Here is a 26,360-nt window from a genome sequence, read left to right as displayed (position 1 = left end):
GACGACGACGGTGATAATAAAGTCTCTGTGTTGTTCTGGGGAATTGGAGATGAAATGATACTTTTAAAAGCTTGGCGCAGTGGTATCTCTATAAAGGGTAGGAAGGGGAAACTAAGGCCTGAAACACCACACGGCAAGCAGCAGTCGCAGCTTTAAGCCAGTCCCGGACTTTTCGTTGGGAATGCTGCTTTGGCTGGCTCTGCAACTTCTCCAGTTCCCTAAATACCCAACGCCATATCACTCTCAACACCTTCACCAGGCCCGGAACGGTTTCTTCCTTCTCCACGAGCTGGGCGGAGAGAGAGGCGCCGTTTTTAAAAGGAGAGGGCGTGGCCAGAGTGGGGCGGGGCGCAGGCTTGAAGTCGCGGACCAATGACGTATCCGGAGCGCCGGGTTCTGTCAGTGCTGGAAGCGGCATGTTGGTCAGCCAGCGACTGACAGGGGCGCGAGCCCGGGCACCTCTGCTTGCGAGTCTCCTCGAGGCTTGGTGCCGCCAGGGCAGGACCACCTCCTCCTACTCTGCTTTCTCGGAGCCGTCGCGGGTGCGGGCGCTGGTCTATGGCAACCACGGGGATCCAGCCAAGGTCATCCAGTAAGAGTCGGCGCTGGCCCCGGGGAGGGAACTGGGGTTCCCGGAGGGTTGAAAGGCGGGCGGCAGCCTGCGAGGAGAAGACAGGGTCCGAAGAAGCGGACTCTGCTGTTCTACAGATGACGAAACCCAGGGAGTGCTTGTTAATCTGACAGTGGTGCTTTCCGGCGGCGGAGGACCCGCGAGGTACAGGTGCAAGAGTGATGGCCAGTGTTTACTGACCCAGATTGGTTTGAGGATTGTGGCAGTCACTCCTTTGTCTAAGTGGATGCTTTCAACTATTTGTCACGGCAACATTCTGGGGATAGTTATTGGATGCTTCCCCCCCCCCATTTTGCAGATGAGAAAACCGAGGCATAAGAAAGTTAAAATTAACATTTGCCCAAAGTCACCCAGCCAGTGAGAATGGGAATTTGAACACATGATCTGACAGCCTCCTGTTTTTAAATAAGTAATAGGTTATTGTTTGCCTTTCACTGAGGTCGAGGGACTTGTCTAAAGTGACATGACTGACTAGTGATTAGAATAGGTGCTGGAATTCACTTTTAGCTCTTTCTCAAGTGAGTTTCCTTCCAACAAGCCATGTATGCATCACGGCCTAGTTATAACGAGTTGTTTAAACCCAGCTTGATGACGTGTGCCTTTAATCCCAGCACTAGTGAGGCAGAGGTCAGAGGATCTCTGTGAGTTCCAGGCCAGTCTAGTCTGAACATAGTCAGTTCCAAAATCGCCAGGGCAATATAGGAAGACCCTGTCTCAAAACAAACAAGAAAAAAAGAGTTGTTTCATAACCCCAGCATGCTGAGTTAAAAGGATTATGAGTTTGAGACCAACATGGGTTTCATAATGAGCCTTTGTCTCAAAATATATACACACAGTAAAATACATAAAAATTAAAAAAAAAAACCACCCTCAAATACAATTTAGCACTTGCTAAGGCAGGAAGGTTGTGAATGTAGAAGTGGCACATGCCTTTAATGCCTCGAGAACAATTTGGGTTTACTGACAGACATCTTAATATTATTTCTCTTCCCTTCCTAAGGTCTCCTTGTATAGTCCTGGCTAACCTGGAACTTGGAAAGTAGACTTGGCTGACCTGGAGTTTGTAGTGATCCTTCTACCTCTGCCACCCTCAAAGGTGCCCGCTTCTAATTCTTTTAGGGGGTGGTGTCTCCTTTTGTTGTATGTCTGTTTGAGATCGGGTCTTACTTTGTAGCCCCAGATGGCCTGCCTCTGCCTCCTAAATGCTGGGATTAAAGGCAAATCTACCCTACCACCCTACCTCCTTTTTTAAACATGGGCTGGGCTCTAATATCCAAGTGCTGGGATTCCTCGTGTGTTCCCCACTGTTCCTGCTCCCCCTCCTTCTTCTCCCCTTAGACAAGGTGTGTCACTGTGTTGCCCAGGCTGGCCTGGAACTTGTGGCCCCTCTTGCCTCAGCCCCTCAAAGAATTTGAATTACTCCTTGATATTCTCCTAACTTGCTCGAGAGGTGGCTGTGGCCAGATTGTCCATGCCCTTGATTTTATCTGGAGCTCCTCTCTGCCTGTCAAAGCACCTAGCCTGTACCGGAACCATTACAATAATTCCGTTTGCTGTGAAGTTAAAAAGGCACCACTCGGGAAGCTGTGGGTTGGGTTTTTTTGGGGGGGGGTCGTTTTTTGTTTTTTTGCGGGTTTTTGGGGTTTTTTTTTTTTTGTTTTTTTTTTTTGTTTTTGTTTTTTTGGTGGAGGACATTAGCCCAATCATAGCCCTGTGTGCTGTGTTTGTGAAGTGGCCCAGAGGATTAAGTGACCTTGCCAAACCCTCAGCTAAGCCAAGTTAGGGCAAAGAGCTGACTCCAAGTTCCCAGATTCCCAGATTAGCACTTTTTCACCTTAGCCCTACTCCAGGCAACCTTCACATTAATTAGTTGGTAGTTCACAGAAGAAATTATGAACTAAGATTCAACAGAATTACAGAAGAGGATATTATAGGCATAGAGGCTTAGAATTGACTAACTGGTCTAAGATCAAGCATCTTATTTTGATTTTAGGAGTGTGTGTATGGGTGTGTGTGTGTACAGCTCTCTAGAGTCAGTTCTCTCCTGCCGTCTTTAGGGAACAGGTGATGGGCCTCAAGCTATCAGGTTTGTTCATCAGTACCTCCACCTGCTGAGCTGACCCACCAGCCCCAAGTTGTATTTTGCTCATAGGCAATCAGTCATGTCAGGATAGACACTTCCCTGAAGATTTTGCCACAGTGAGCTGATAAAGTCCTTATGAGCAGGCTTCTGTCTTCAGAAATGGACTCAAAATGAGAGCAGTGTGGTGGTGCTCCCAAAGGCTCGTCAGTTGTCTCTCGTCAGCCTGCTACAGAACACCTGCTCCTGTCATGTTAGCTGAACCCAAAGCTCATCTCATTAAGAAGTGCACCATTTATTGAGTTCTCCCAAGGTGATGAGGAAGGCCTGGGTGGTTAAGCAGCTGTGTGCAGCGGCCTTCTCATTGGTTTCCTGTTGGTGAGCCAGGGAAGCTGGAACAGACCGGTCTGTCTGCAGATGCCCCCAGGAAAAAAGACATCTGCTTTTGCCTTCTGTGTAGACCCCTAGGCATCTTCCCAAGCTTAGAGCATTCCCTTCAGTCTCCACTCACTGCTCAGTCTGTCACCTGTGCTACATTTGGAAACTCTTTCTGGGCTCTGCCTCTGAAGTGCTCAGTAGGTCTGGGGTGGCCTAGGTTGGCCATTTATTTAAGCTTCTCAGGCCTCCATATGACTGATGCCCAGTCATTGTTGAGAAGCCGTGCCTGCGGATAGATGGCCAGGCAGTAGGGATCATCCCTGGTCTGGCCTGACCTTCCCTTCTTACTCAGATTCAGACAATTTTTCATGTGGGCTGAGGCCAGTAGTGAGATTCCCCTTTTAGTCCTGTGTGAGGTTTACAATACCCATAGCCACCGAAGAATCAAGTGTTCTTTTCCCCATCCTAGTGACTGGGCATCTCAGGGTCTGGTGATCAGTAAAGTCATGAAACTATCCAAAATCCAAACAGTAGTTCCCGCACAGGTGTGTGTTGTACTGTGGGCCAGTGCTCTGGGAGTGGGGGGAGAGAATAGGGAAAAGTATGAAATCAGGCTGCAGAATCTGGAAACTTCATAGCCACGGTTCTCTGCGCAGACTTCTAGATTCTGTACCACAGAGGTTTAGAAACCCAGATGTCCTTTTCTTGCCTCCTCCCTACATCCTACAGAGCATTCCCTCAGAACATTGCTGTTCTCTTTAGTGCTAGTGTGGAAATAACTCTCATTTGTTGTATACCCACCAAGTAGCAATCGTTGAGCTAAGTTCTACATAGACTGTGTTATTCAGGTGGAGCTGGGGTTGAGCTCAGTACAGCATCCTTGCCTAGTGTGCACGGGGCCCTGAGTTCAGTCCTAGGCATCACAAATCAACACCATCCAGGTGAGTTCACTGGAGTTTAACTCAGGAAACTGAGCCTCAAGGAGACTCAAAGTCTCTTGCCCAAAGGACAGCTAGAATGCGCTTTCTTAAAGTACTTCAAGGGCGGTGGAGGAGTCCCTGGCACAGGAAAGGGCTGAAAGAAGCAGTTACAGTCATCTGAAAGTTCCCCACCCCGGAGGGAGAGATGGAGTTTAAAATTCGGATGATAGCTTAGAAGAGAAAGTAAAATTACAGGTCATTCAGTGGCCCTGAGTTTTCTGTTCCTTGTGAGAAGGGCAGTCCTGCTCTGGGACAAGGGAGATAGATACCAGTCTCTGCCTTCTTCCTGGTTCCTGCATCCAGCTGGCATGGCTGCTCACATCTGTAATCTGAAGTGGAGGCAGGAGCATCAGGAGTTTGAAGCTGGTCTTGGCTATATAATGAGTTTGAAGCTAGCCTGGGCAGGCTCAAAACACCAAAAGAAACCAAGTCCCTGCTTCCTAACTCTTGACTTCTTACCTGCCATCTGCAAGATGAACCCACAGTGGGAAACCTTTGAGTACAATACCCTTTCTGACTTAAGACAGATGGAATTTAGGGGGCCCAGGTTATGTTGGCAATGTATTCTCATTATAGGATGCTATTCATTCTTAAGACTTCTTCCTATGCTTGATGTCAGTGTTTAAAACGGAAATTCTGCAGGAAACTTGGATCTTAAACCAGAATCATAGTATTTTTTTAAATTGGCATTTAGGTTTGGTGCCGTGTTGGACTTTTGCATAGTCAAAGATGAAGGAAGTGGATATGGTGTTCAGTGATACAGGAAACTAGCCAGTACTGGTTCTTTGAAGGGAAGTAGGTGCTCGGCCCTGAAGATTCAGAGGCAAGAAATTTATACCTTTGCCCCTAGGAAAGCCCCAGTCTAGTCCAGGAGTTGGGCCACTGTAGCCAGTGGGATAGATGTTATGATGTGTTCAGAATGTAATGAGTATCCCCTTCTGACCTTGGGGAGTCAGACTAACCAGAAGTCTAAGCCCCACGGGAGAATGAATAATGTCATGTGAGAGGAACGTCCTAAGCAACAGAGGCTATGAGTGCAGAAGCCCTTAGGTCATGTAGTAACTAACCCAAGGTCATGGGAGTCACACTCACTGTGGACTTCACATCATGCCCCACTGCCCTAGTTTCTTCTGAGGTGAAATGTGGCAAGCATACTGAATCCCAGGTAGGTTAGAGGTTTTCCCTACATCCTGAGCCTCTGGGAGGGAGATGTTACTCAGTGTCGCTCCAAGTCACATTTCTAACTGTCCTATCACATGTTTCATGGCCTTTCCCACCAGGAAAACCAGAAGACCCCTCGTTTTAGAAGCAAATGACATAATCATACTAGCTTGAGAGGTTTTGCTGAGGACTATGTGCAAGAGCAATAGTCCACGTTCCAATCCTTCCTCTACCGCTGAGCATTTAAGTGAAGAAGTCACTGGCAGCCCCTCCTCTTTGAACATCACCTGATAAAGCAACTGTGTTGAGAAGAACAGCAGTGGCAAACATGCATGCTGTCCCCCAGGCTCTGTGCCAGTAACAGACAGGATGCCTTTATAGTCTGTGGTGGTTTGAATAGATATGCGCGCCGCCCCCCTAGGCTCATGTGTTTGAGTGCTTGCCCACAGGGAGTGGTACTATTAGAAAGTGTGGCTTTGTTGGAGTAGGTGTGTCACTGCGGCGGTGGGCTTTAAGGTCTTATATATGCTCAAGCTATGCCTGGTGTGACCTAATCTCCTGCTGACTTCAGATAAAGATGTGGAACTCACAGCTCCTTCTCCAGCACCATGTCTGTCTGCATGCCACCATGCTTCCTACCAAGACGATAATGGACTAACCCTCTGAAACTGTAAGCCAGCCCCAATTAAATGTTTCCCTTTATACGACTTGCTGGGGTCATGGTGTCTCTTCACAGCAATGGAAACACCAAGACATAGCCCATTCTTCCCAAACAGCACTCTTTCCTTCCAAGATAAGGCCTTGTGTTAAGTACCTTTCTGTCACAACACATGCATGAGATAATGGTTAGACTCCATTTTGGAGGTTTTAATCAATGAGTAGTGCCAATGCTTCCAGGTAGGGACATGCACCAAAACTGTGCATCCCAGCATGAGTCACAGAGGAAGCAACTAGGTATCACAGTGACCTGAAGACCTACCCCTAGGTTCCACCTCTTATCCACAATACCCTGGCCACCAAACCTCTAACACAGGGACATGTATGCTCTGAACTATAATGGATTCCTCTCAGCACAATACTGCACACATGGAAATGGAGATACAACTCCATTTTTCAAGCCGTTCTTTGACAGTTCTATGAAAGTCAAACATCACTGGACTATGTGCTCCAGCTTATTAGGGTGCTGAAGCAGGAGACTTGCTTGAGTCCAAGAGTTAAAGGTTAGGCTGGGCAACATACTGAGACCCTCAAAAAAGGGGGCCATGTGTTAGCAGAAACTGTGTTTGATGGACCAAAAGATGAGTCCCAAGTAGAAAGTGGGCAGGATCACCTCAAGGCAGGAAAGCCAGAAGAGGTCCAGCAAGGCTGGTGAGTGACAAAGAGCTCTGGTCCCTAAGAGTCCAGGACTCCTTTATCTCTCCACCAGCTAAAGTCACTCATAGTCCCTGCTATGGGTCACAGGCCAGGAGCTGAGGACCATCTTTCTCCCATTTGTGACTTGTGTGTTGCTTGTTAATTAGTAAAGTCCCAGCATCCTAAGCACTTCACTAAATCACAGAAAGCAACCTACTAATCATGAGGACTATATACAGACACAGGAGGTATCAGTCACCTTTGCCCAGTACTACAGGAGGACACATTCCTGCCTCATGTGCTGAGCAGATGGGGAGGTCTCTAGTCAGTGATGTGCTCTCTCAGTCAGGCCTGACTAAAATTATTTGCAGCGACGGAGTGAAAGATGAAAGATAAGAACAAATGATTGCTGATTAAACATGGGGGGCAGGAAAGAGGGCTCACAGAGCAGGCCGGTGTCTACCTTACCCAGCAGACAGAACTGAGGCAGTCCCCAGGGGACTAGGCTCTTTCTTTCCCCTCTCAAAAGGCCCTTTCTTCTGCCTGCTTTTGTTTCTCTTGTACTTCATATGGCATCACAGGTGTACAGCCTGAGCCTCAAAGGAGCCATTGTGACCTTATCCAGCCTGGGATCTGTCAATTGAGACAGTGGCAGCTCTCGAAGTTGCCTGGCGCCGTCATCAGACTCACAGGAGAAAGATATGAACAGTACTTGGAGGTGACTTGCAATATAGCCAGGTTGTGTTTGGGTGCCTTATTTGAGCTCTGCACCACAGCCATCATTCCCTTTGGTGAACTTAAACAATACAAATGGAACAGGATTGCTATCGTTGCACCAAAGGGCCAGCTCCTGGAATTCGGGCCCAGCCCTGTATTCCTTCTTGTCTCAGCAGCGGTATCCTTGACGACGCTGTTAGAGCTGTCTGCAGGAACAGTGTCTGTGGTATTGATGGCATTCCATGAGGGCAGGCTGGGGCTGGTCTTCCTGATGAGATGCAGCTGGACCAACAGAGCTCACCCCAGGCGGGAAGCAAGTATGGGACCTGCCTCCCACCACCACCTGCTGGTGTACGCAGCTTCCACTTCCCAGATTCTAATTTCTGTCCTGCTGTCTCTACCCACCTTCTGCACTCCTCTGTGAATCTCTGCCAGGCTTTTCAGGAGCCAAATGAGTCCAGGGATATTTTGTAGTCCAATGTCCTACCTACTCTTGGGAGGTAAGCAGGTCTGTGAAAATCATGTTCCAGTCAGAGAGCTGGACCAAGCCTCCTGGGTTCCTCTACTGCAGGACTTCTCAGGGCCTTCATGGTGTCCGTGTGTTGACTCTTAGGAAGGGGATTGGCAGGCAGTGTTCCTCAGATGACTGAATCCTAGGGAAAGCTGATGTCTGCTAGGAGAATCCCCAAGTCTGGTTTAAGAACTTGCTAAGTTTTTTAAGCCAGCTAACTTAATTTCTTTGAGCCTCAGCTTTCTCCCTTTTTAAAATTAACATGATGTGATGCCCAAAGTATAAGCATTGGGAAGACTAAGAAACCTGTGGATGCAGATTGGCAAGCTTGGGAAGACTGTCAGCTGTCCTTTTGTTGTCCAGTCTGGTGGCCAGAGTTACTAAGTTTTAACACACAGCGGGCTGGCAGCTCTGTATGTCTAGTCAGAGCATCGTCTGCTGCCCACCCCCCAAGTCACAGCCATCAGACTTCAAATGCAGCACCTTTGTGCTCACTGCCAGTCCTCCATCTTTCCTCTGTTTGCTCAGCCAGGGATCCAAACTAAGCCTGGGAGCCATCACTCTTATGCCACGTTCCCTCACTGAAGAGGAGCTAGGACCCAGATACTTGTAAATCACAGAGGAGAAATTAAGGACCTCCCAACCCATCCCAGTACACACGCACACACTCACACCAGATAACTAAAAAGGGTTCTGGGCTCCCAAGTCTGAAGGATCCAGACCCAAACTCCTTTGCATAGTTCCAGGAAGTCTGAAAACTGATGGTTGGAAGGAAAGCAGATTGCTGCTGTCTATTCATCTGGTGTGGATACCCATCCTCTTGATGTAGGAGTACCTGACCACAGGACTGCCTAGCCCTCCGGGGAATAGATAACTCTGAAGGACATCAGATCCCAACAGCTCCAGAAAAGAGATCTTGAACCTATGTCTTGATCAATTAAGAAACATACATGGAACCAGGTGTGGTGGTGCACATCTTTAATCCCAGAACTTGGGAGGCAGAAGTAGATGGATCTCTGTGAGTTTGAGGCCAGCCTGGTCTACAGAGCAAGTTCCGGGACAGACAGGAAAACACTGTCTGAAAAAACAAACAAAACAAAAAACACCCACGGAGAGACACAATGCACTAAACTCCCATGTGATGGTCTTAAGTGCTACAGTCACTCCTTCTGCCTAGCATTTCCAGCCGACAGCAGCAGGAGGAAGAGCGTGAAGACATCTTAGGGGAAGTAAAGTTTGAGCTGGGTCTTGAAGGCTGAGATGAATTTTTCATTTCACAGAGAAACTGTGGAAATGAAATCCTTGCTAAGGGAGGAACGTGTAGAAAAATGTGCAGGAAAAAAGAAAAGCTGTGTCTAAGGAGCTTGAGCTCCTGGGCTTTGTCAGCTTACAAGAAAAGTCTGATTATCTGTCAGGATGCAGGCAGAGCAATGGGGATAACTCAAAGAGGCAGCTAGTCTGCAAACCTGCTTGCTCGGGGCTGGACTTTTCTTTGGGATACAGTCTTAATACATAGCCTCTCAGAGAAGTATCACTGATGGCCTCCCAGGGAGGTCCACTGGGGAGGCCCTGGCAATGCCAGCCACCCTCCCCTCTCCCCTCAGGCCAGTGTAGCAAGGCAGTCTCCAGGCCAGGTCAGGCTAAGGCTTGGTTTGGAACGCTTACCAGGTGGCTTCTTTTAACTTCTGAAGGCCAGGTTCAGATCAGATCAACCACCTACCACTGTTAGCAGCCTGAGTGAGTTATTTACCTCTTCTGTGCTTTTGTTCTCAGCTATAAAAGCAGAACAATAGTCTGCAAGCTATTGAAATGGGGTGGAAGCTGGCCGGCCTATAAAGCACTTGGCAGGGAGCCTGGCTGGTGAACACTCACTGGTAAGCAGCTGTTATTATAGGGAGGACCCTCCCTCCTCCAGCTGCACACACACACACACACACACACACACGCACACACACACACACACACACACACACGCACACACACACACACACCTTAGCATTACGTTTCTTTTGCAAAGCCTTTTCAGCTGTACTTGTCCCTGGTTTCCCACTCATTTCTGTGGAGAGTTATTTAGTTGGTTTTGGTTTTTTTGTTTTGTTTTGTTTTTAACTGATTGTTAATCACAGTGAGACCTGGCTTTTCTTTGAGTCCAGTGTTCCTAACTTATGTGCTTTTTTTTTTAATGTTCCCCAGATTCTCTGAAGTTCTGGTAAGGCTGTCAGAATTTCCAAACTCATCTCTAGATGTTGATGTAGAGCCATGTAAATCAGTGTCAGCTTTGACTCGCCAATGTACACTTCAGAGTCTCCAGAAACTGTGCTCCCTGGACATGGACTATTAACACGTCCCTCACAGAAGTGTTACGTGTAAAGCTCTCAGCACAGAGCCTGGTGGAGAGAAGAGCTCGGTAGAATATGCCTCTATTGTCACTATTAGTATAAAACATTACTTGAAAAAAAAATCACACTTTTAGCCTAAGATCATGCCGTAGGTCTAATTAAAAAGGTGAGATTCTGGGGAAGGCAGGTGAATTACCTCAGCTCAGTGTGAGGATACTGTGGCACCATGCTAGGAGCCTCTGGCTGGCAATTATATATGATTCTGCTAAGTAAATGCGAGGAAAATTATTACTTTGTAGATACATTTTGGCAGAGAAGCATTGCATTATGTTTCAGGAAAGGAAGGAATTTGCAGTCATTGAAGTCACGGGGCCTCGCCGCAGTGACGGGAGTTGTCTAGTCAGCAGGTGTTCTGCCTCATCACACATCACGTTGGCACAGGCTGTAGGCAGCTGAGAGGTGAGAGCCTCACTTGCCTCCATAAGCTTCAGCTAGAGGCAGGCAGGCTTTTAGGACCTTTCCCATTGTGGTTGAGGGGTGGGCTCAGCCCATTCTGGGCGGGGCCACCAGGGAAAGAGGTCCCTGGGTGCTATAAGAAAGCAAGCTGAGCAAGACAGTAAGCAGCCCTCCATGCCTCTGCAGAAATGATGGCTACTCCAACTCCAGGGGATCTTACCCCTCTGCCCTTCACAGACACCTGTACTGAGATACCCAGATAAACACACAATTTAAAAAGTAAAACAATAAAGAACATTTACCTTGAGCACTGGCTGCTCTTGTAGAGAATCCATCCACATGGTGGCTCACAAGATTTAACTCTAGTTTGAGAGGAACCAGCACCCTCTCCTGGCTTCATACACAGGCATACATGTGGTACACACACACATAAGTAAAACACTCATACACATTAAAAACTTTAGAATATAAAGCACTTAAGTTTTTTGAGATAAGGTCTTGGTACAAAGCCCAGGCTAGCCTCAAACTCACCATTCTCTTGCGAATCAGCCTCCCACGTACTGGAATAGGGGTTTATCACTACACCCATCCCAACAAAAGTTTTGTTTTTTTAATAACAAAAGTTCCCTCCAAGTCCCCTGGCAGGTCTTTCACATGTGTGGGGTTTCCCTGTATGTGCTTGCACATGTGTGTGGATGAGCTAGCCCATACAGGCAGGTATAGAAACTGGTGACATCTTCCTCAGTTGTTTCTTCATCTTTGAGACAAGGCTTCTCACTGAACTTGGTGATTACATTTTCACTAAACTGACTGACCATGGCTCTGCCTGGCTCTGCTTTACCTCCAGCTCTGGAGTTCCAGGGACTGGTCTATATGAGTGCTGTTACATGAGTGCTGAGGACTGGAAATCTGGTCCTTGTGCTTCACAGAAAACCCTCATCGCTGCTAGAAGGGACATAGTTCAAACCTTTGTCACAAGTAGCCTAGCTCAAAGAAGAAATATACTCAGGTGCCCAGCCACCTTGTGGCAGAGCTTGACATCAAAGTCTCCACCCGCACGTCCTTTCTAACAGACCAAGAGCCCAGCCCAGAAAGGCCATCTCCCTGGGGTGTGAGTCATAGTCCGCGGAGACACTTCACAGACACAGAGGTTCTCTTTCTATCACTTCACCTCTGCAGTAAGGGAAATATCACCTTTGCCCTTGTGTGTTGGGGCCGACAGAACAACACATGGACAGGGCTGACCCAGTTTCCCAGGCATGCCTGTTTGGAAGAACCACTTGGGGGTACCCTCACCTGGTGGTGCTGGTTCACACATCAGCAGCGACTGTATTAATGGTGAGTGCACTGCATGAATCTTAGAACCAAGCAAGTTGTGGCCAGGCCAGCAGAGGCTCACTAATGCTTCTATCCCCGACATTAAGAGGATACCAGGATTGATCCACTGCAGTTGGTAGGAGCCTGTGTTCCGTACTGGTCCTCAGAGAACCTCTTTCCTATCAGAACCAGATTCCTAGGCACACATGGCAATGGAGGCATGTTGCTGACCTACTTTAGGAAGACAGTTTGAGCAGAAGACACTTAGTCTTAACTACTGACAATGTCTTTCTGTGCTTAGACTGAAGAACCTGGAGCTCACTGCTGTGGAAGGATCTGACGTCCATGTGAAGATGCTGGCAGCCCCTATCAATCCATCTGACATAAATATGATCCAAGGTAACCTTGGTCTCTGGAGCTTATGGTAATTGGCTCAGCAGCTGCCGCCTTTCTGCTGCTCCTGGGTAGAGTAGGAAATGCTCAGGATTAGCGGTGGCTGTCTCTTAGCAGCAGTGTGCACTTTCGGCTGCTCTCTGGCCGACCTCTAAGCATGAGGTGTGAGAGGAGAATTATAAAGGTGGTAGCCCACCCTTCTGAAGAGCCTGTGACATGCTAGACTCCTTTCTTACTTGAGCTTGTTCTTGTGGTAGTCCTGTGCTCAAAGAGTTTTAGTTCCTGCAAAGTCAAGAAAGCAGAAGGCCAGCGCTTTGTTAAGTGGACAGCTTGTGAGGAGGACAGGACCCTGATGAGCTCAAATGTGACTGACTGCAAAGTCTATGCCCTCCAGAGTCTCAGCCAAACCTGGTGGCATGATGGCATTACTTTCTGTTACCATGTTAAACACCATAACCAAAACAACTTATATAGAAGCAAGTTTTGTTTCAACACATGGTTCCAGAGGGTTAGTCTGTAATGGCAGGGCACAGGCGGCAAGCACAGTGGCATAAGCAGGGAGCTGAAAACTCACATCTTGAACCCAAAACATAGAGCAAGCACTAGAAATGGCACAGTGCTTTGAAGACTGAATTCTACCCTCATCGATACCCTTTCTCAGCAAGACTGAGACCTCTTTCTCGACCTCCCCAGAAAGTGTCACCAGCTGGGGATCAGGTGTTCAGATACATGAGTCTGTGGATGACACTTTATCCAAGCCACCACATTCACACTCTGACTTCTCTCTCCCAGGGAACTATGGCCTCCTTCCCAAGCTGCCTGCTGTTGGAGGGAATGAAGGTGTTGGACAGGTGATAGCAGTGGGCAGCAGTGTGTCTGGATTGAAGCCAGGAGATTGGGTGATCCCAGCAAATGCTGGTTTGGGTGAGTGTCCCCAAGGTGTGAGCAGCCATTTCTTCCTTCAGATGCTGGCTCGTCTACTCTGCAGATGCACACCCACTAGCTCAGTGCAGCTAAGCAGTGCGGGATTCATTGTTAAGGTAATAGGCCACCCCCAGCCTGTGGTGTTGAATCCCGTTTGTTGTGCTCTGGAGGGACATACATATGTGTACATCTATCTCCTTGGCTCCTGGTTGATTCGAGCTTTGAGTATCTGATTCCCTCCAGAAGGCTCAAATCTAACTAAAGTGTCAGGAAGGCAGACACCTTTTTAAAAAAAAAAAAGAAAAGAAAAGAGTACCCTGAGGCCAAAGGAAGCAGAAGTAATTGTGTCTGTTCTGACTGAGATGTTTGTGAGGAAACTCCAAGTGAGACTGTGGAAAAGAGTCATTAGAACAGGTCCAGGGTGGGAGAAGTTGTTAGGCAGAGATGAGCCAAAAGGCATTTCCTGTGGAAGAAGTAAAATGAGCAAACATCAGGGTAAAGTTGGCAAATGGAAAATCCAGTGGGGCCTCAGCCAAGGATTTGCCTATGGGAGCAGTTACATAAGAAGGTTCCAGAGGTGGAGTCGGGCCACATGGGGTATGGCCCTGAAGGGCCAAGCTGAGGATAGCATTTTGTGTATATATAGAAAGGAGTCGTTAGAGTGTTCTGCTTCTCAGTTCTTATGTTTTCAAGGCACGTCCATTATCCAGATGGATCTTCACGGGAGCCACAAGAGGGTAGTGTTCCCCAGATGAATGAGGTGGCCTAAGGTTGGAGACACTTCCCCCAGAGAATGAAGTCGAGACCAAAGGAAAGGATAAGAGAGCTTTAATAAAGTAGAGATAGGAAGATAGCGAGCGGGAACACCACACCAGAAAAAACAGAATTGGCGCCTCTCAGCTTTGTCTGTTTCCGCCTTTATTAAGGTGGGTGTGAGAACTGCTTTCTACCAGGATACACTGAGCCTGGGACATGAAAGCAGCCTCATCGTCTCAGGAAGCTGAAGAAATAATTAACCCACATTTTGTTTCTGTTGGCTTCCCCACCCCGACCCCCACCCCACTCCACTCAGGGTCCACTAGGCTGGACTCAAATGCACCTGCCTCTGGCTCCCGAGTGATGGGATTAAAAGTGCATGTGCCACTATGCCCTGAGTATTTGCCAGCATACACATTTGTGTACTGTCAGGCTGTCTGCCCTGCCACTGGGATGCTAGGGCATGCCACCCAAGGAAGGCAGAACACAGTCTGTGACAGGGCTTCCAGCCTGTGTTCTTCCAGAAAGAAACAGAGATCGGTGTTGTGGTTCTCAATTTCCTGTGTACCCAGACACCGCTAGGAACCTGGAGTAGTCCAAGGATCTGCCCTTCCCCTACTCACCAGGCAGGAAAGGGGTGGCTGAGTGTGAGGCTCTTTACAACAAAGCCCTCCACCCTCCACGCCCACGGCCTTTGATGAGGGAGACAGTCCTTGCTTGTCTGAACTGCTTCACTCTTACGGCAGATGGGAATGCATGCACCTTACTCGGGGTGAACCAGGGATTAAATACCTTTTGCAGGAGGGGATGCCCAGGAAGGGAAGCTCATTGGCTACACACATGGGCCTATCTAGACACCCCCATTAGCATGGAGAACTCTGGGTCTTATGTTTAGCGGGGTGTCATGGATACGTAGATTCCCTGGGGTTTTGAACCTGCTTCAACCCTACCAGTTCTTCTGTCTACCCCACAAGCATGCAGTGCCCTTGGAAGCCCAAAGAGGGTGTCTGACCCCCTGGAACTGGAGTTATAAAGTTGTAAGCCAGCATGTGAGTGCTGGGAAGTGAACTCAGATCATTTTGAAGAACAACCAGTGACATTAACCACAGAGACATTTTTTTCCAGCTCCTTTCTTTTAGTTTTTAACTTTAGGGTGGTAAGGGCTGTTCTGTGTGACCTCACACAGTATGTGTTTGAGAGAGCAGATAGCTGTCTGAATTGACTCTCAGGTTTACCATTAGCCTTTTTCTACTTTTGGCCATGAAGACACACTATACTACACTGGCTGTCATTAGTTTACTCTCCAGTCTGAGACCCCCTCTGCTTTGTTCATTTTCACAAAGTAATGGTATGCGGTGAAGATCGACTATGGAAACTTGAGTGTTTGGATCTTGAGCTTACCTCCCTAATTCCCTAACACCTGGCCCAGTAGGATGGCAGACAGTATCTACCCAGACCAGCGTATGAGCATCTGAATCTTGGAAAGCAAAATTTACTCAAACATAAAGGGCGAGAGAGCCCAGTGGAGTCTTGTCTCCTGTGTTTCCCACTATACTCTGCCAGGACTCTTAGTTGCTTTATTATTTTACATCCCCATGCTGTCCACAAAGACTTAAAGACCATGTGTTGGTATCAGGAATTACCCCTAGCAGTGACACCTTTTGGTCACTGTTGCCATGGCAACGGCCATACATTCCCAGAAGACCTTTTGGCTCGGTTTGTACCTCCACCTGGGAACCTTTACTTCACATTCCAAATAAAAGTAAAAGGCAGATTCCCTGCCTACTAGGACTCTTTTTCTCTTCTTTCTCTCGTCCCTTCCCTGTCTCCTTACCCCATTAAAATCTCACCACATGGAACCTTGTTGGTGTTGGTTTGGTGTGCTCTTTCCCCATGGGTGCGGCCGATATTCTGATATTATTAATAACTGGTATCTGATATTAATATCTGAGATTTAAATAACAATACCATGAGGTTTGCTCTTTCCTCCAAGGCTTCCTCCCAAGTCTGCTATCCTTGATGCCCTTGTACCACGGAGTGGGGACTGCATGTACAGGGGCTCTTCTCTCACTACCCTGCCTCATCCTGACTCAGGAACCTGGCGGACTGAGGCGGTGTTCAGTGAGGAAGCGCTGATTGGAGTCCCTAAGGACATCCCTCTCCAGAGTGCTGCCACCCTTGGTGTCAACCCCTGCACAGCCTACAGGATGTTGGTGGACTTTGAACAGCTACAACCAGGTAGGAACCTGCAAGCTGTGGGAGCAATCTCGGGGAGCAAGCCAGGGTCTTCCAAAATCCTGGCTCAAAAGACTTGAGAACTCACTGGTACACATGGCAGAGAGAGGGTCCCTGGGGCAGTGACAGGCTCTAACCTGAGTAGGTCTTACTGCTCTTAAGTAAAAAGATGTTCAATGGCTTCCTAGAAAACACTCAGAGGTGACACACTGTAAGAAGTGCTGGTCACATTCCCCAGAGCTGGGGCTGGAATGCTGTCACCCAGGAAAAATGTGCTGAGCTATGCTAAGCTTTAGGGACACAAAGCCAGGGGAGACAGACATAGTCACTGTTTTCAATGAAATGCTGAACTCTGTGGTAATAGTTCCACTCAGCACTTCACTCACATGAGCACCTTTGCAGGCATCCTCCCTGCAAGGACCACATCTTCAGAGTGGTTCAGAAAGGGCTCCTGGTAGGGATTAAGAACCCAAGCCCCAGGCCATCAAGGTCTGACCCAGGCTTCACCTCCCCCACACAACCTAACTGCTCACCCATATGGAGAGTAGGGGTGCCAGAGACTCACTACAGTAGTCTTCATCAGGGAAGGAGCAGAGACCCAGAGAAGTGAGCGGTTAACACACAATCACTCAGCAAGTAAGCAGCCAAGCAGCCCGAGCGCCTCTGAAAGCAGAGGCCAAGCCGGCGCCGGGACAGGCATTTTGTTTGGGAAGTGGTGCCTGGAAACAGGAGTGAGGGGATGGGATAGCAAGACAGGACAGAGGCAGAGCCCGTTAAGGCCACTTATTGCTGTCAGCAGCCTGGCCTCAATCTTGTTAGGGATCCCCTCATATTCTTCATATAACACACTGTAGAATTAATCCCAGAAGACAGAAGACTGGCCAGTTTGTTTTTGTTGCTTCTGGGGGCTTTGTCTTGTTTGCAGTTCTGGGAATAGAATCGTGGCCTGAGACATACTGAGAAGTCAGTCTACCTAACTCACCTTTGCCCCAGCCCAGCCTTCCCACTGTGTGAGGCTCTCTATATACTGCTTGTCTGAGCCACACAGGGCTGGGGAAATCACCTACTGCTCTTCTCTCATGCCATTGAGGAAACTGAGGCAAGAGCTGTTGGACTATGATAAAATTAGATAGCCGCTGACCAAGATGCCCGCCATGATGGGCCTAGGCGCCTTTGGTAGAGAAAGGCAGGCATGATGAGAGACCTCTGCTGGAGTCCTGGTATAGCCAGCACTGGACACTTCATCTCATGTCCTGGTCCTGAGGTCACTCCTGATTAGGGCAACCCTGTGCTTAACAGAGCCAGCCTGATTCTACCCTCTGTAAGTATCAGCAGCTCACCTCTCCACTTTGCTGCCTCAGGGCTGATGAGGCTAGACAAATTCACGACCTGACCCAGAGCAAGAATAAATGTCACACTGTTCACTAGAACATAAGCATAGATGAACACAGATAATGGAAACCAATTTTGGCAGCCCAATACTTGCCTTCACTGTCTTAGTTATTATCCTTAATTCCTGTACTCCTCCACTCTGAGTGAAACAGTAATGCTGCTGCCTACCTACACAGTTGGTTGAGAATGTACTAGAGTGATAGGTTGGAGCCAAAGCAAATGAGCATCCTTGACCTAGGAGCCTGCCTCTAGCTATAGCCCATTCTGCACTGACTCCTGCTGCCTTTCAAAGCCAGACACTGTTTCCCAGTCAACAGGGCGTCTTTCTGCTCATTCGGCTTCATTCAGAGATGCCCTGATAGATGCTCTCAGGCCTCCTTTTAAAACAGTTGTTCAAACTGCTTTAAGAGGACGTGATGTGGCCGTCTTGTTTAGTTACAATCACTGGTAAATCAGGATGCACACCAGACTCCACTGTGTACCAGAGCCCACACCTCTCTAGTGTGACACACTACCTGTCCCACTGTAGGGATATGGATATAGCTCAGTGATTTTATATATTTATACACACACACACACACACACACACTCTCTCTCTCTCTCTCTCTCTCTCTCTCTCTCTCTCTCTCTCTCTCTCTCTCTCAGTCAGTGATAGAGTACTTGCCCGGTATGCTCAAGTCCCTAGGTTCCATCCCTAGTACCACAGAGCAAAAGCAAACATTCTGTAGGGCCCTGGAGCCTCCCATTTCTTTCATATGGCTCCCATCCATTTCAAGTGCACCGTCATTAAATAATACACAAGGGAATAAGGGATGGCCCTCCCTCAGGACTGAAGGATATTGATAGATATGGACTGTGTACAGCTCAGTGTAGAACTCAGCCACATCCTGAAATACCAGAGTCCTCCCTCTGGGAGCACACAAGAAGGAACCTGGGAGGGCTTTATAACGGAAGCCACAGTTCAACTGAACTTAAAAAGGAAGAGAACCAGAAAACCATTTCAAACCAGAGACATGGCCTTAGTATGGGCCAGTGAGATGACTCAGCATGCAAAGGTGCTTGCCACTGAGACTGACACTTGAGTTCAGTCCCTGAACCTACATGGTAGAGAGAATGCACTGCTGTAAGCTGTCCTCTACTTGCATATAGACATGCACATACCAAGTTTGCAGGGCTTGACATGGTCTCTTCCACAGGGGACTCTGTCATCCAGAATGCGTCCAACAGTGGAGTAGGGCAAGCAGTCATTCAGATCGCCTCAGCCCTTGGCCTAAAGACCATCAACGTGATCCGAGACAGGTACTGGGAGGCCTAATCCTCATGTCCCTGTGCACACCTACATCTCCACTAGATGGCGCACATGTGTAAGCATGAGTGGCTGGCTGCTGACTGCAAGCATTCCGCAGGGCAAAAGAAGTCCCTGTGAAAGTCTGACATAGATGACAGAATGAGGCAGAAATGGTCCTTACTGAAGAGTCAGTCAGGAGTGTTGGAGACTTGACGTAGGGTAACCACAGTTCCACGTGGGAAAGCCTTGGTTTGTACTGGTGTATGAACTCTCCAGCCCTGTCCGCTTGCGTGTGTACACTAAGCACAGCTGTGAAGGAGGTGGGGCAGGCTTGTGGTCTCTCTTTTACAGATGAGAAAGCTCAAGTTTCCAAGAGAGGAAGCAGCTTGCTCAGGAAGACACGGCAAGTCAGTAACAGACTTACCTTCTTTCCATTGTCCCCTCCAGTCCCTTTAAACCTCAGTGTGCTCCAGTGTGGCCAAGTCACTTGAATCTGTTCTCATGAGGGTTGGTACTTATTTCTACCCCTGCCTGTGCAGCAATGATGAAAAAGTGGTTCTGTGTGCCTGGACCAAAGAGTCCAGAGCCACTCTGCACTAGAGTGTGTTTGCATGATACCCTCAAACCCTGGAGAGCAAGAGGAAAGAAAGTGGTGTCTGAATAGAACAAGGAAGTAGGATGGCTCTTCCCTAGGCAGAGATGGCTCTAGGGTGTGTGTCCTTGTAGGGTTGTCAGACTATCTCCCAACCTGGCTCTGACCAGGGAGGAAATGAAGCAAGAGCTGGTAGAGCATGATTAAGTTAGGTGGACAGCTCCTGCTTGAGGTCTGGCTTAACCTCTCTATCCCTGTTCTCAAAACAGAAACATGTTCTTGGGGCTGTGGAAAGGGGTTTTGGGAGCTGGAGGAAGGGAAGTTAGCCAGTGTGACCAAAGCCCTGATTGTGTTTGGTTTCCAGACCCGACATCAAGAAGCTAACTGACAGACTGAAGGATCTAGGAGCTGATTATGTCCTCACAGAGGAGGAGCTAAGGATGCCCGAGACCAAAAACATCTTCAAGGTACCTAGCCTGGGTCTAGAGAGGTGTGTGAGCAGTTAAGAGCACTGTTGTTCTTGCAGTCCCAGCACCCAGATGGTGGCTCACAACCATCCGTAACTCCTGTTCCAAGGGATCCAACGCCCTCCTCTTCTGATCTCTACGGGGACCAGGCACACACATGTATAGAGACAAACATGCAGGCAAAACATTCACATTCACATACACAAAATAAAGTCTTCAAATTTTTAAAAGTAAAAGCCAAGATACCCAGATAAGAACACTCCCCCCTGCATCACAAGCCATCTCCCTGTAATTACAAACTCTGGGTCCCTGCTCTGCTCTGCAAACCATCTTCTCTTCTGGAAGGGACAAAGTTCACCCAGCTGTACTCTGGGGACAGCATGCGGTAAGTGCCCAGACATGGAAGAAGGCCGAAGCAGACAGACTTTAGGAAAGCCAGTTTCAAACGTGTGTGGTGTGCTCCATCAACCCACGTAGCAGGGATGAGTCAGAGCTGGGTGAGGGTCTGAGGAAACGAGGGCATGGAGAGAGAAAGGAGAGAAGCTCCTAAGCCTCTGCCTCACAGTTGCTTGACATCCCTCAGAAAAGCTCTACAAAGTAGTTGACATAGATGTTGCATAGATGAGGAGCCGCCAGCCTCAGAAGCACATCACCGCAGAGTGGTGAGGCTGGTCCCCATGGCTCTGAACTCAAAGCCCATACCACTTCCGAGCATCCACCCCAGCAGACCTAGTCTGAGGCCTTTTGCACTAAAGCTTATGGAAGGACTATATACCCATTGTTGAGCCCTAGACAACATTGCTGAAGTCGAGGTCAGCCCATCGTGTGTAAACGTCTCTGTTCCTTGACACTGGACAGAGATGCTGCTTGTCTGTGCTTCCCAAAGTCCTGGGATGGACAAGAGGACGAAGCTGCTAACGTCCTTCCCAGACAGATAATCGAGCCCAAAAGTCATGCACACACCATTTCCTTGTCTTGACTCAGCACTTAGGCCTCATAGTGCTGCTGTAGCAGCTTCAAAGCCCACATCAGCCGGTAGTGCCTTCACCATAGCTTCCTTACTTTCAGGACCTGCCGCTGCCCCGACTGGCTCTCAACTGTGTCGGAGGGAAGAGTTCCACAGAGCTGCTCCGGCACCTAGCGTAAGTCCCTCAGCCTGCAGGTCTCCTTCAGGAGGGCTGTCTAGGGACATGTATGAGTGAAGGCCAGACTAGTAGATGCTGACAGCAGCGCACAAGGACATCTTGCTTTCTGGCCTGCACTGTCCAGCCTTTTCTACCTCACCTCTACCCCCAGGAACCCAGGAGTCACCTACTGGTGTCTTTAAAAGTCACTCAGTCTAAACTAAGTGGCTTTGAAATTGTTTTACTGTCTTTTAAAACTAGAATTGATATGGAGGAAACATTACATCTGTTAGATATTTTGAAACATGAAAGTGCTGAGGTGGGTCTGGAGAGATAGCTTAGAGGTTAAGAGCACTGACTGCTCTTCCAGAGGTCCTGAGTTCAATTCCCAGCAACCATGTGGTGGCTCGCAACCATCTGTAATGGGATCTGATGCCCTCTTCTGGTGTGTCTGAAGACAGATACAATAGCTGCAGTGTACTCACATACATTAAATAAATAAATAAATAAACAAACAAATAAATAAATAAACAAACAAATATTTTTTTAAAAGTAGTGAGAGATCAGAAGAGACGGGCATCCTATCGACCCCCACCCACTGTGGAGAAACTCCACTCACTGTGTGCTGTTCTGACCAGAGGACACTAAGAAATACTTCCAGCTAGAACATGGCCCCTCCACAGTGACTCACCCAACACCACAAGCTCTGAGCTGAAGAAGTGGCTAAATAGCTGAGGTGGAGCATAGCCTGGAACAGATGAGCTACACAGCTGTGCTAGGGTCAGCCTCCGGCATGCTAAAGCACATGTTCCATCACTGAGCTATGTTCCCCCATCCCCACAACCCCATCTTCATTTGATACTTTAACAGATGAAGCCCAGAGAGGGTAATCACTTCATTCAAGGAGCAGTTGACAAGGCATGTTATAACTACAGATCATCCATATTCAGGCAGCGAGCAGCCTGAGAGGCTGACTGCAGCCTCCATGCAATTGTCAAAAGAAGAAGTGGTCAGTGTGGGCACTGACATTAGGAGGACTGGGTTCTAACCCCAGCTCTGCTACTTTTTAGCTGTAGACCTGTGAAAGGTTAGGCAAAACATGAAGACCCAAGCTTTAGTCTCCTCAGCTCTGAAATGGGTGTAAGAGATATGGTTCTGCCTCTGCTGGGTAGTGTAAGGGACAGTGAGGTGATGCAGACATGATGGGCTTCAGCTCTGTCCTGTAGGGCAGACATCAGTCTCCCCTGATGTTACTCTGATAATTCATGGAGATAGTATAGGTAAGATGCTTAGAGCTGTGTCTGGTCTAAGGAGAAAGGGCTTGCTTCCATCACGAACTTATTTCTTGATTGAGAATCATCTGAGGGGATTAAGACCAAATTAAGCCATGCTTGTGAGGTAACCCTGAGATGTTGGCACTCGGGAGGCTAAGGAAAGGGAGTAGCATGAGTTCAAGGCCACACTGAGATAGATGCCAAGTCTGAGGCAGCCATACAATGCACAGATATAGTCAGAGACAAGGCACAGAGAAAACATTTGGAGCCTGGAGATACAGCATAGAGCATGTGTTCAACATGTGAAGACATAGGTTTCTCCCCAGCACTGTGATTAAAAGGTAGGTAGTAATACAGCAGTTGACTCTATTATGTCCTTTCCAGTTTTCCTCAGTTTCTCTAAAAATGTGCCTCAGGTCATCCTTTGTCAACAAAACTCCTAAAAGAGTCAAGGAGCAGGGACAGCAGGGAAGGTTCAGTCTAGCTCATGATAGCCTCACCAGTTCACTGTAAGAAATTACATTGGAGCTGGGCAGATTGGCACCTGCCTGGAGTCTCAGCTGAGCAGGTAGGTTACACCTTAAGCTACCAGCCTGTGCTACACGACAAAGACCCCGCCTCAAAAACAGAAACAGAAAATTACAGCTGCGCCATGCCTGCTTGACTGTTGAGAAGGTATCTGTCAGACTGCAGGTACCAACCAACAGAGCCCCTTCTGGAAAGGACACTCCTCACTGACCACATCACTCCTTAGCTGAAGAGCTATTCATGGTGCTGATCTTTAGAGTGAGCATTTACAGAGAAGAGAGAGGCTTGAACTATTTTTATTGCATCACGTAAGATCACACTTGCGTAGCAAGTGAAGCCCAGACTGAACCTGGCCTTGAGCTCTTCTGTCCAGAAAATTCAGCAGCAGCAGCAGCACATAGCCAGAGCCTACCTGGGTGAGATAAAGAAGTGTCTTTACCTGAACCCACTCTTCATTCTCTGGACTCTACAGGCCCGGAGGAACCATGGTGACCTATGGAGGAATGGCCAAGCAGCCTGTAACAGCCTCTGTGGTAAGCTGGGGACACCTGCAGACCAGGCTTAGCTGCCTCTTTCCTTGCACTGACTGCAGTTGTCTAAATTCAGGGGAGTCTATACCTGAAACAATGCTTTAAGTTCTAGTACTCAGAGCTTCAGTGCATCTTTTTGTGTCCACAGAGTATGCTCATTTTTAAGGACCTCAAACTTCGTGGCTTTTGGTTGTCCCAGTGGAAGAAGAACCATAGTCCAGGTGAGTGGCTGATGGCCTTGATACCAAGAGTCATAGGAGCGTAGAGCCTAGTATGGCTGCAGAGTGACCAGTTACTCTAAAACCTGCAAAGTGACCAAGTCCTCAACCTCAACAGGTTAAGGACCTTACATAGTTTACCATAGTCATGTCAGCAAATTACTTCAAGATGGAGCCAGCTAGTCCTTGGCACAGAATCTGGTGAGATGGATCAGCCAAGGTATACACATGTAATCCCAGTCCTCAAGAGGCTTAGATGAGAGAGTTATGAGTTCAGGGCCATCCTTAGTTATATAACTAGATGCTGTGTCAAAAAAAGAAGGAAAAACAAAACAACCAAAAAATAAAACCCAAAACACCCAATCCACATGGTGCTTTCAGCATCACCAGATAGATCTTGGTGGGCCTGGCCTAGCTGGGAACTGTGGTAAGTCAGGGGATCTCTGCCCTGGTGTGTAAGCACTGTTGGTGTTAACACTGTTGAGCCATCTGACAGGTTCAGAGCCACTAAGTCAGTTACCCACCACTCTCCCATCTATGGAGGAGCTGCTAGAGTCAGCACAGGCCTCTGATTGCTACGTAGTCCAGCCCCTGATGAGGAGCCAGGGCTAGAATAAAGACTGACATGGGACTGGCTAAAGGGAAGGGGTGGCATACACCAGTGTTCTGAGTAGGAAAAGCGCATCAGGAGAGTGAGGGGAAGAGCTGGGGGTTACTTGGTAAAATGCTTGCCAAGCAAGCTTAGAACCTGAGTTCAGATCCCCAGTATCCATATACAAAGCCTGTGCCCCAGGACTACAGAGAGAGGAGAGGGGAAAAGGTAGAGTAGCCCAGCCTATAGCCAAATCAAAGAGTGTCAGGTGCAGTGAGAGACCGTCTCAAAAAGTAAAAGGGTCCTGAGAATGGCGGCACACACCTTTAAACCCCAGTACTTGAGAGGCAGATGCAGGCAGATTTCCATGATCTACACAGAGTTCCAGGCAACTCAGGACTACATAGTAAGATCTTGTCTATAAATAAAAACCGTGACTGAGGGAAGACACCTCAATCAATATGTGGTCTCACCCACACACATATACGCTTAGAAGTACATATACTACACCCAGAGTAAACATTTAAAGAGAGCGGGACCCACTTCCACACAGGGCAGGTTCTGACACCTACCTGGAGGATCAAGTCTGGTCTTGGACTGAGAGAGCAGGTTCTGACTGGATTACAAACACCTAGCAAGCCTCTTTTCTTTTCTTTTCTTTCTTTTCTTTTTTTTTTTTCAAAGTCCATACTCTTGCCTTGAAGATAACTGGGGAGCCAGCACGGCAGTGTTTTTTGTTTGTTTTATGAGTGTGTGTGTGTGTGTGTGTGTGTGTGTGTGTGTGTGTGTGTGTGTGTGTGTGTGTGTGTGTGTTTTCAAGACAGGGTCGGCTGGAGAGATGGCTCAGTGGTTAAGAGCACTGACTGTTCTTCCAGAGGTCCTGAGTTCAATTCCCAGCAACTACATGGTGGCTCACATCCATCTGTAATGGGATCGGATGCCCTCTTCTGGTGTGTCTGAAGACAGTGACAGTGTAGTGCACTCACATACATAAAATAAGTAAATAAAATAAATCTTAAAAAAAGAAAAACACTCCACAGCCGAGGCCTTCACCTCAATTCCTACACTATGTTTGGCCCTCAGCAAGAGGCAGACCCAGGAAAGATTGACAGTGGCTGCCTCAGTTGAGGAGTCTAGTGGAAGCCCAGGGCTGCCGAAGAGAGCTTTTCCTCAGCTGGTCTGTTGCCATCAAGCAATGTGCCATGTACTCTGCCTTCCAGACCTCCTCTGGCTTCCTCAGTTCAGTAGTGCTGTCCTGTCTGCCATTTAGGGCCAGACCAGCTCTTCAGTCCTGTCCTGTGGATGAGTTACCGTAACTATCACTGAGAAGGGCAGTAGTCACTGTCCACCCATAGTTCATAGGAGCACTCTTCATGAGTCTGTAGTGTTGGCACTTGGCCATCTCACCAGACCTTACCTGTTGTTCCTTGTCTGACTTGCCCCTCCTACAGATGAGTTCAAGGGGCTGATTCTCATTCTCTGCAACCTCATCCGCCAAGGCCAGCTCACAGCCCCTGCCTGGTCCGGGGTGCCACTGCAGGACTACCAGCAGGCTTTGGAAGCCTCCATGAAACCTTTTGTGTCTTCGAAGCAGATTCTCACTATGTGATTACTCCAGAGGACCAGGAGGAAAGCAGGAGAGGCAGGCCAGCAAGATTGGCTGGCTGCTGGCCCTCCATGAGGACTCCAGACTGCCTTACCCTCACTGCCTCTTCCTACCAGGAGGGTGGGAGGCCAACCCCAGGGTCCCTAATAAACCCTGGACTTCCCAAGTAGAGGATAAAGAGTACAGTCATGCCTGTGGAGGAATGATGTGCACCTGCTCTGCCTCTCTACCTGGTGCCCAGTCACTGCCTGACCACCCTGAAAGCAGAGGCTATGAGACTGCTGCTAAGTGCAGAAGTCACTCTCTGCCCTTAGCATCGCTGAGTCTGGCAGAAAGGGAAAGGTGGCTAACCTCTCCTGGAGTGTGGGGCTCTGTCCAGGGCAAGGGGATCTGCTGCCTGGGTGAGTACAGGCTGAGATCATTAACACTTCAGAGAACACAGGATAGCAGGTGTCTAGGCCACCTTCTGGGAATGACACTTGTAACTAGGAGAATAAACATCACACCTGTGGTTCTCA

General features: G+C 48.3%; 1 protein-coding gene across 5 annotated transcripts; it reads left to right on the top strand.

Moving 5' to 3' along the window:
- The first annotated feature begins 393 nt into the window (after positions 1–393).
- On the top strand, positions 394–26,360 carry Mecr (mitochondrial trans-2-enoyl-CoA reductase). Of its 5 annotated transcripts, XM_032896919.1 has the most exons (12): positions 394–592; positions 4,962–4,971; positions 11,864–11,944; positions 12,232–12,322; positions 13,109–13,240; positions 16,091–16,234; positions 18,820–18,922; positions 19,868–19,970; positions 21,039–21,112; positions 23,369–23,429; positions 23,575–23,647; positions 25,688–26,360. In XM_032896919.1, the coding sequence occupies exons 1-12, from the start codon at positions 417–419 to the stop codon at positions 25,843–25,845; spliced, it is 1,206 nt and encodes a 401-aa protein (XP_032752810.1). In that variant the 5' UTR covers positions 394–416; the 3' UTR covers positions 25,846–26,360. The 5 variants fall into 5 exon arrangements, with proteins under 5 accessions (XP_032752810.1, XP_032752799.1, XP_032752802.1 ...); XM_032896908.1 differs by lacking the exons at positions 4,962–4,971; positions 11,864–11,944 and having other exon boundaries at positions 12,225–12,322; XM_032896911.1 differs by lacking the exons at positions 4,962–4,971; positions 11,864–11,944 and having other exon boundaries at positions 447–584; positions 12,225–12,322.

Source organism: Rattus rattus, chromosome 1 (genome assembly GCF_011064425.1).
Source record: "Rattus rattus isolate New Zealand chromosome 1, Rrattus_CSIRO_v1, whole genome shotgun sequence".
Taxonomy (NCBI): Eukaryota; Metazoa; Chordata; class Mammalia; order Rodentia; family Muridae; genus Rattus; species Rattus rattus.
Note: the sequence above shows the minus strand (reverse complement) of the source record. Positions and strands in the feature narration are given on the sequence as shown.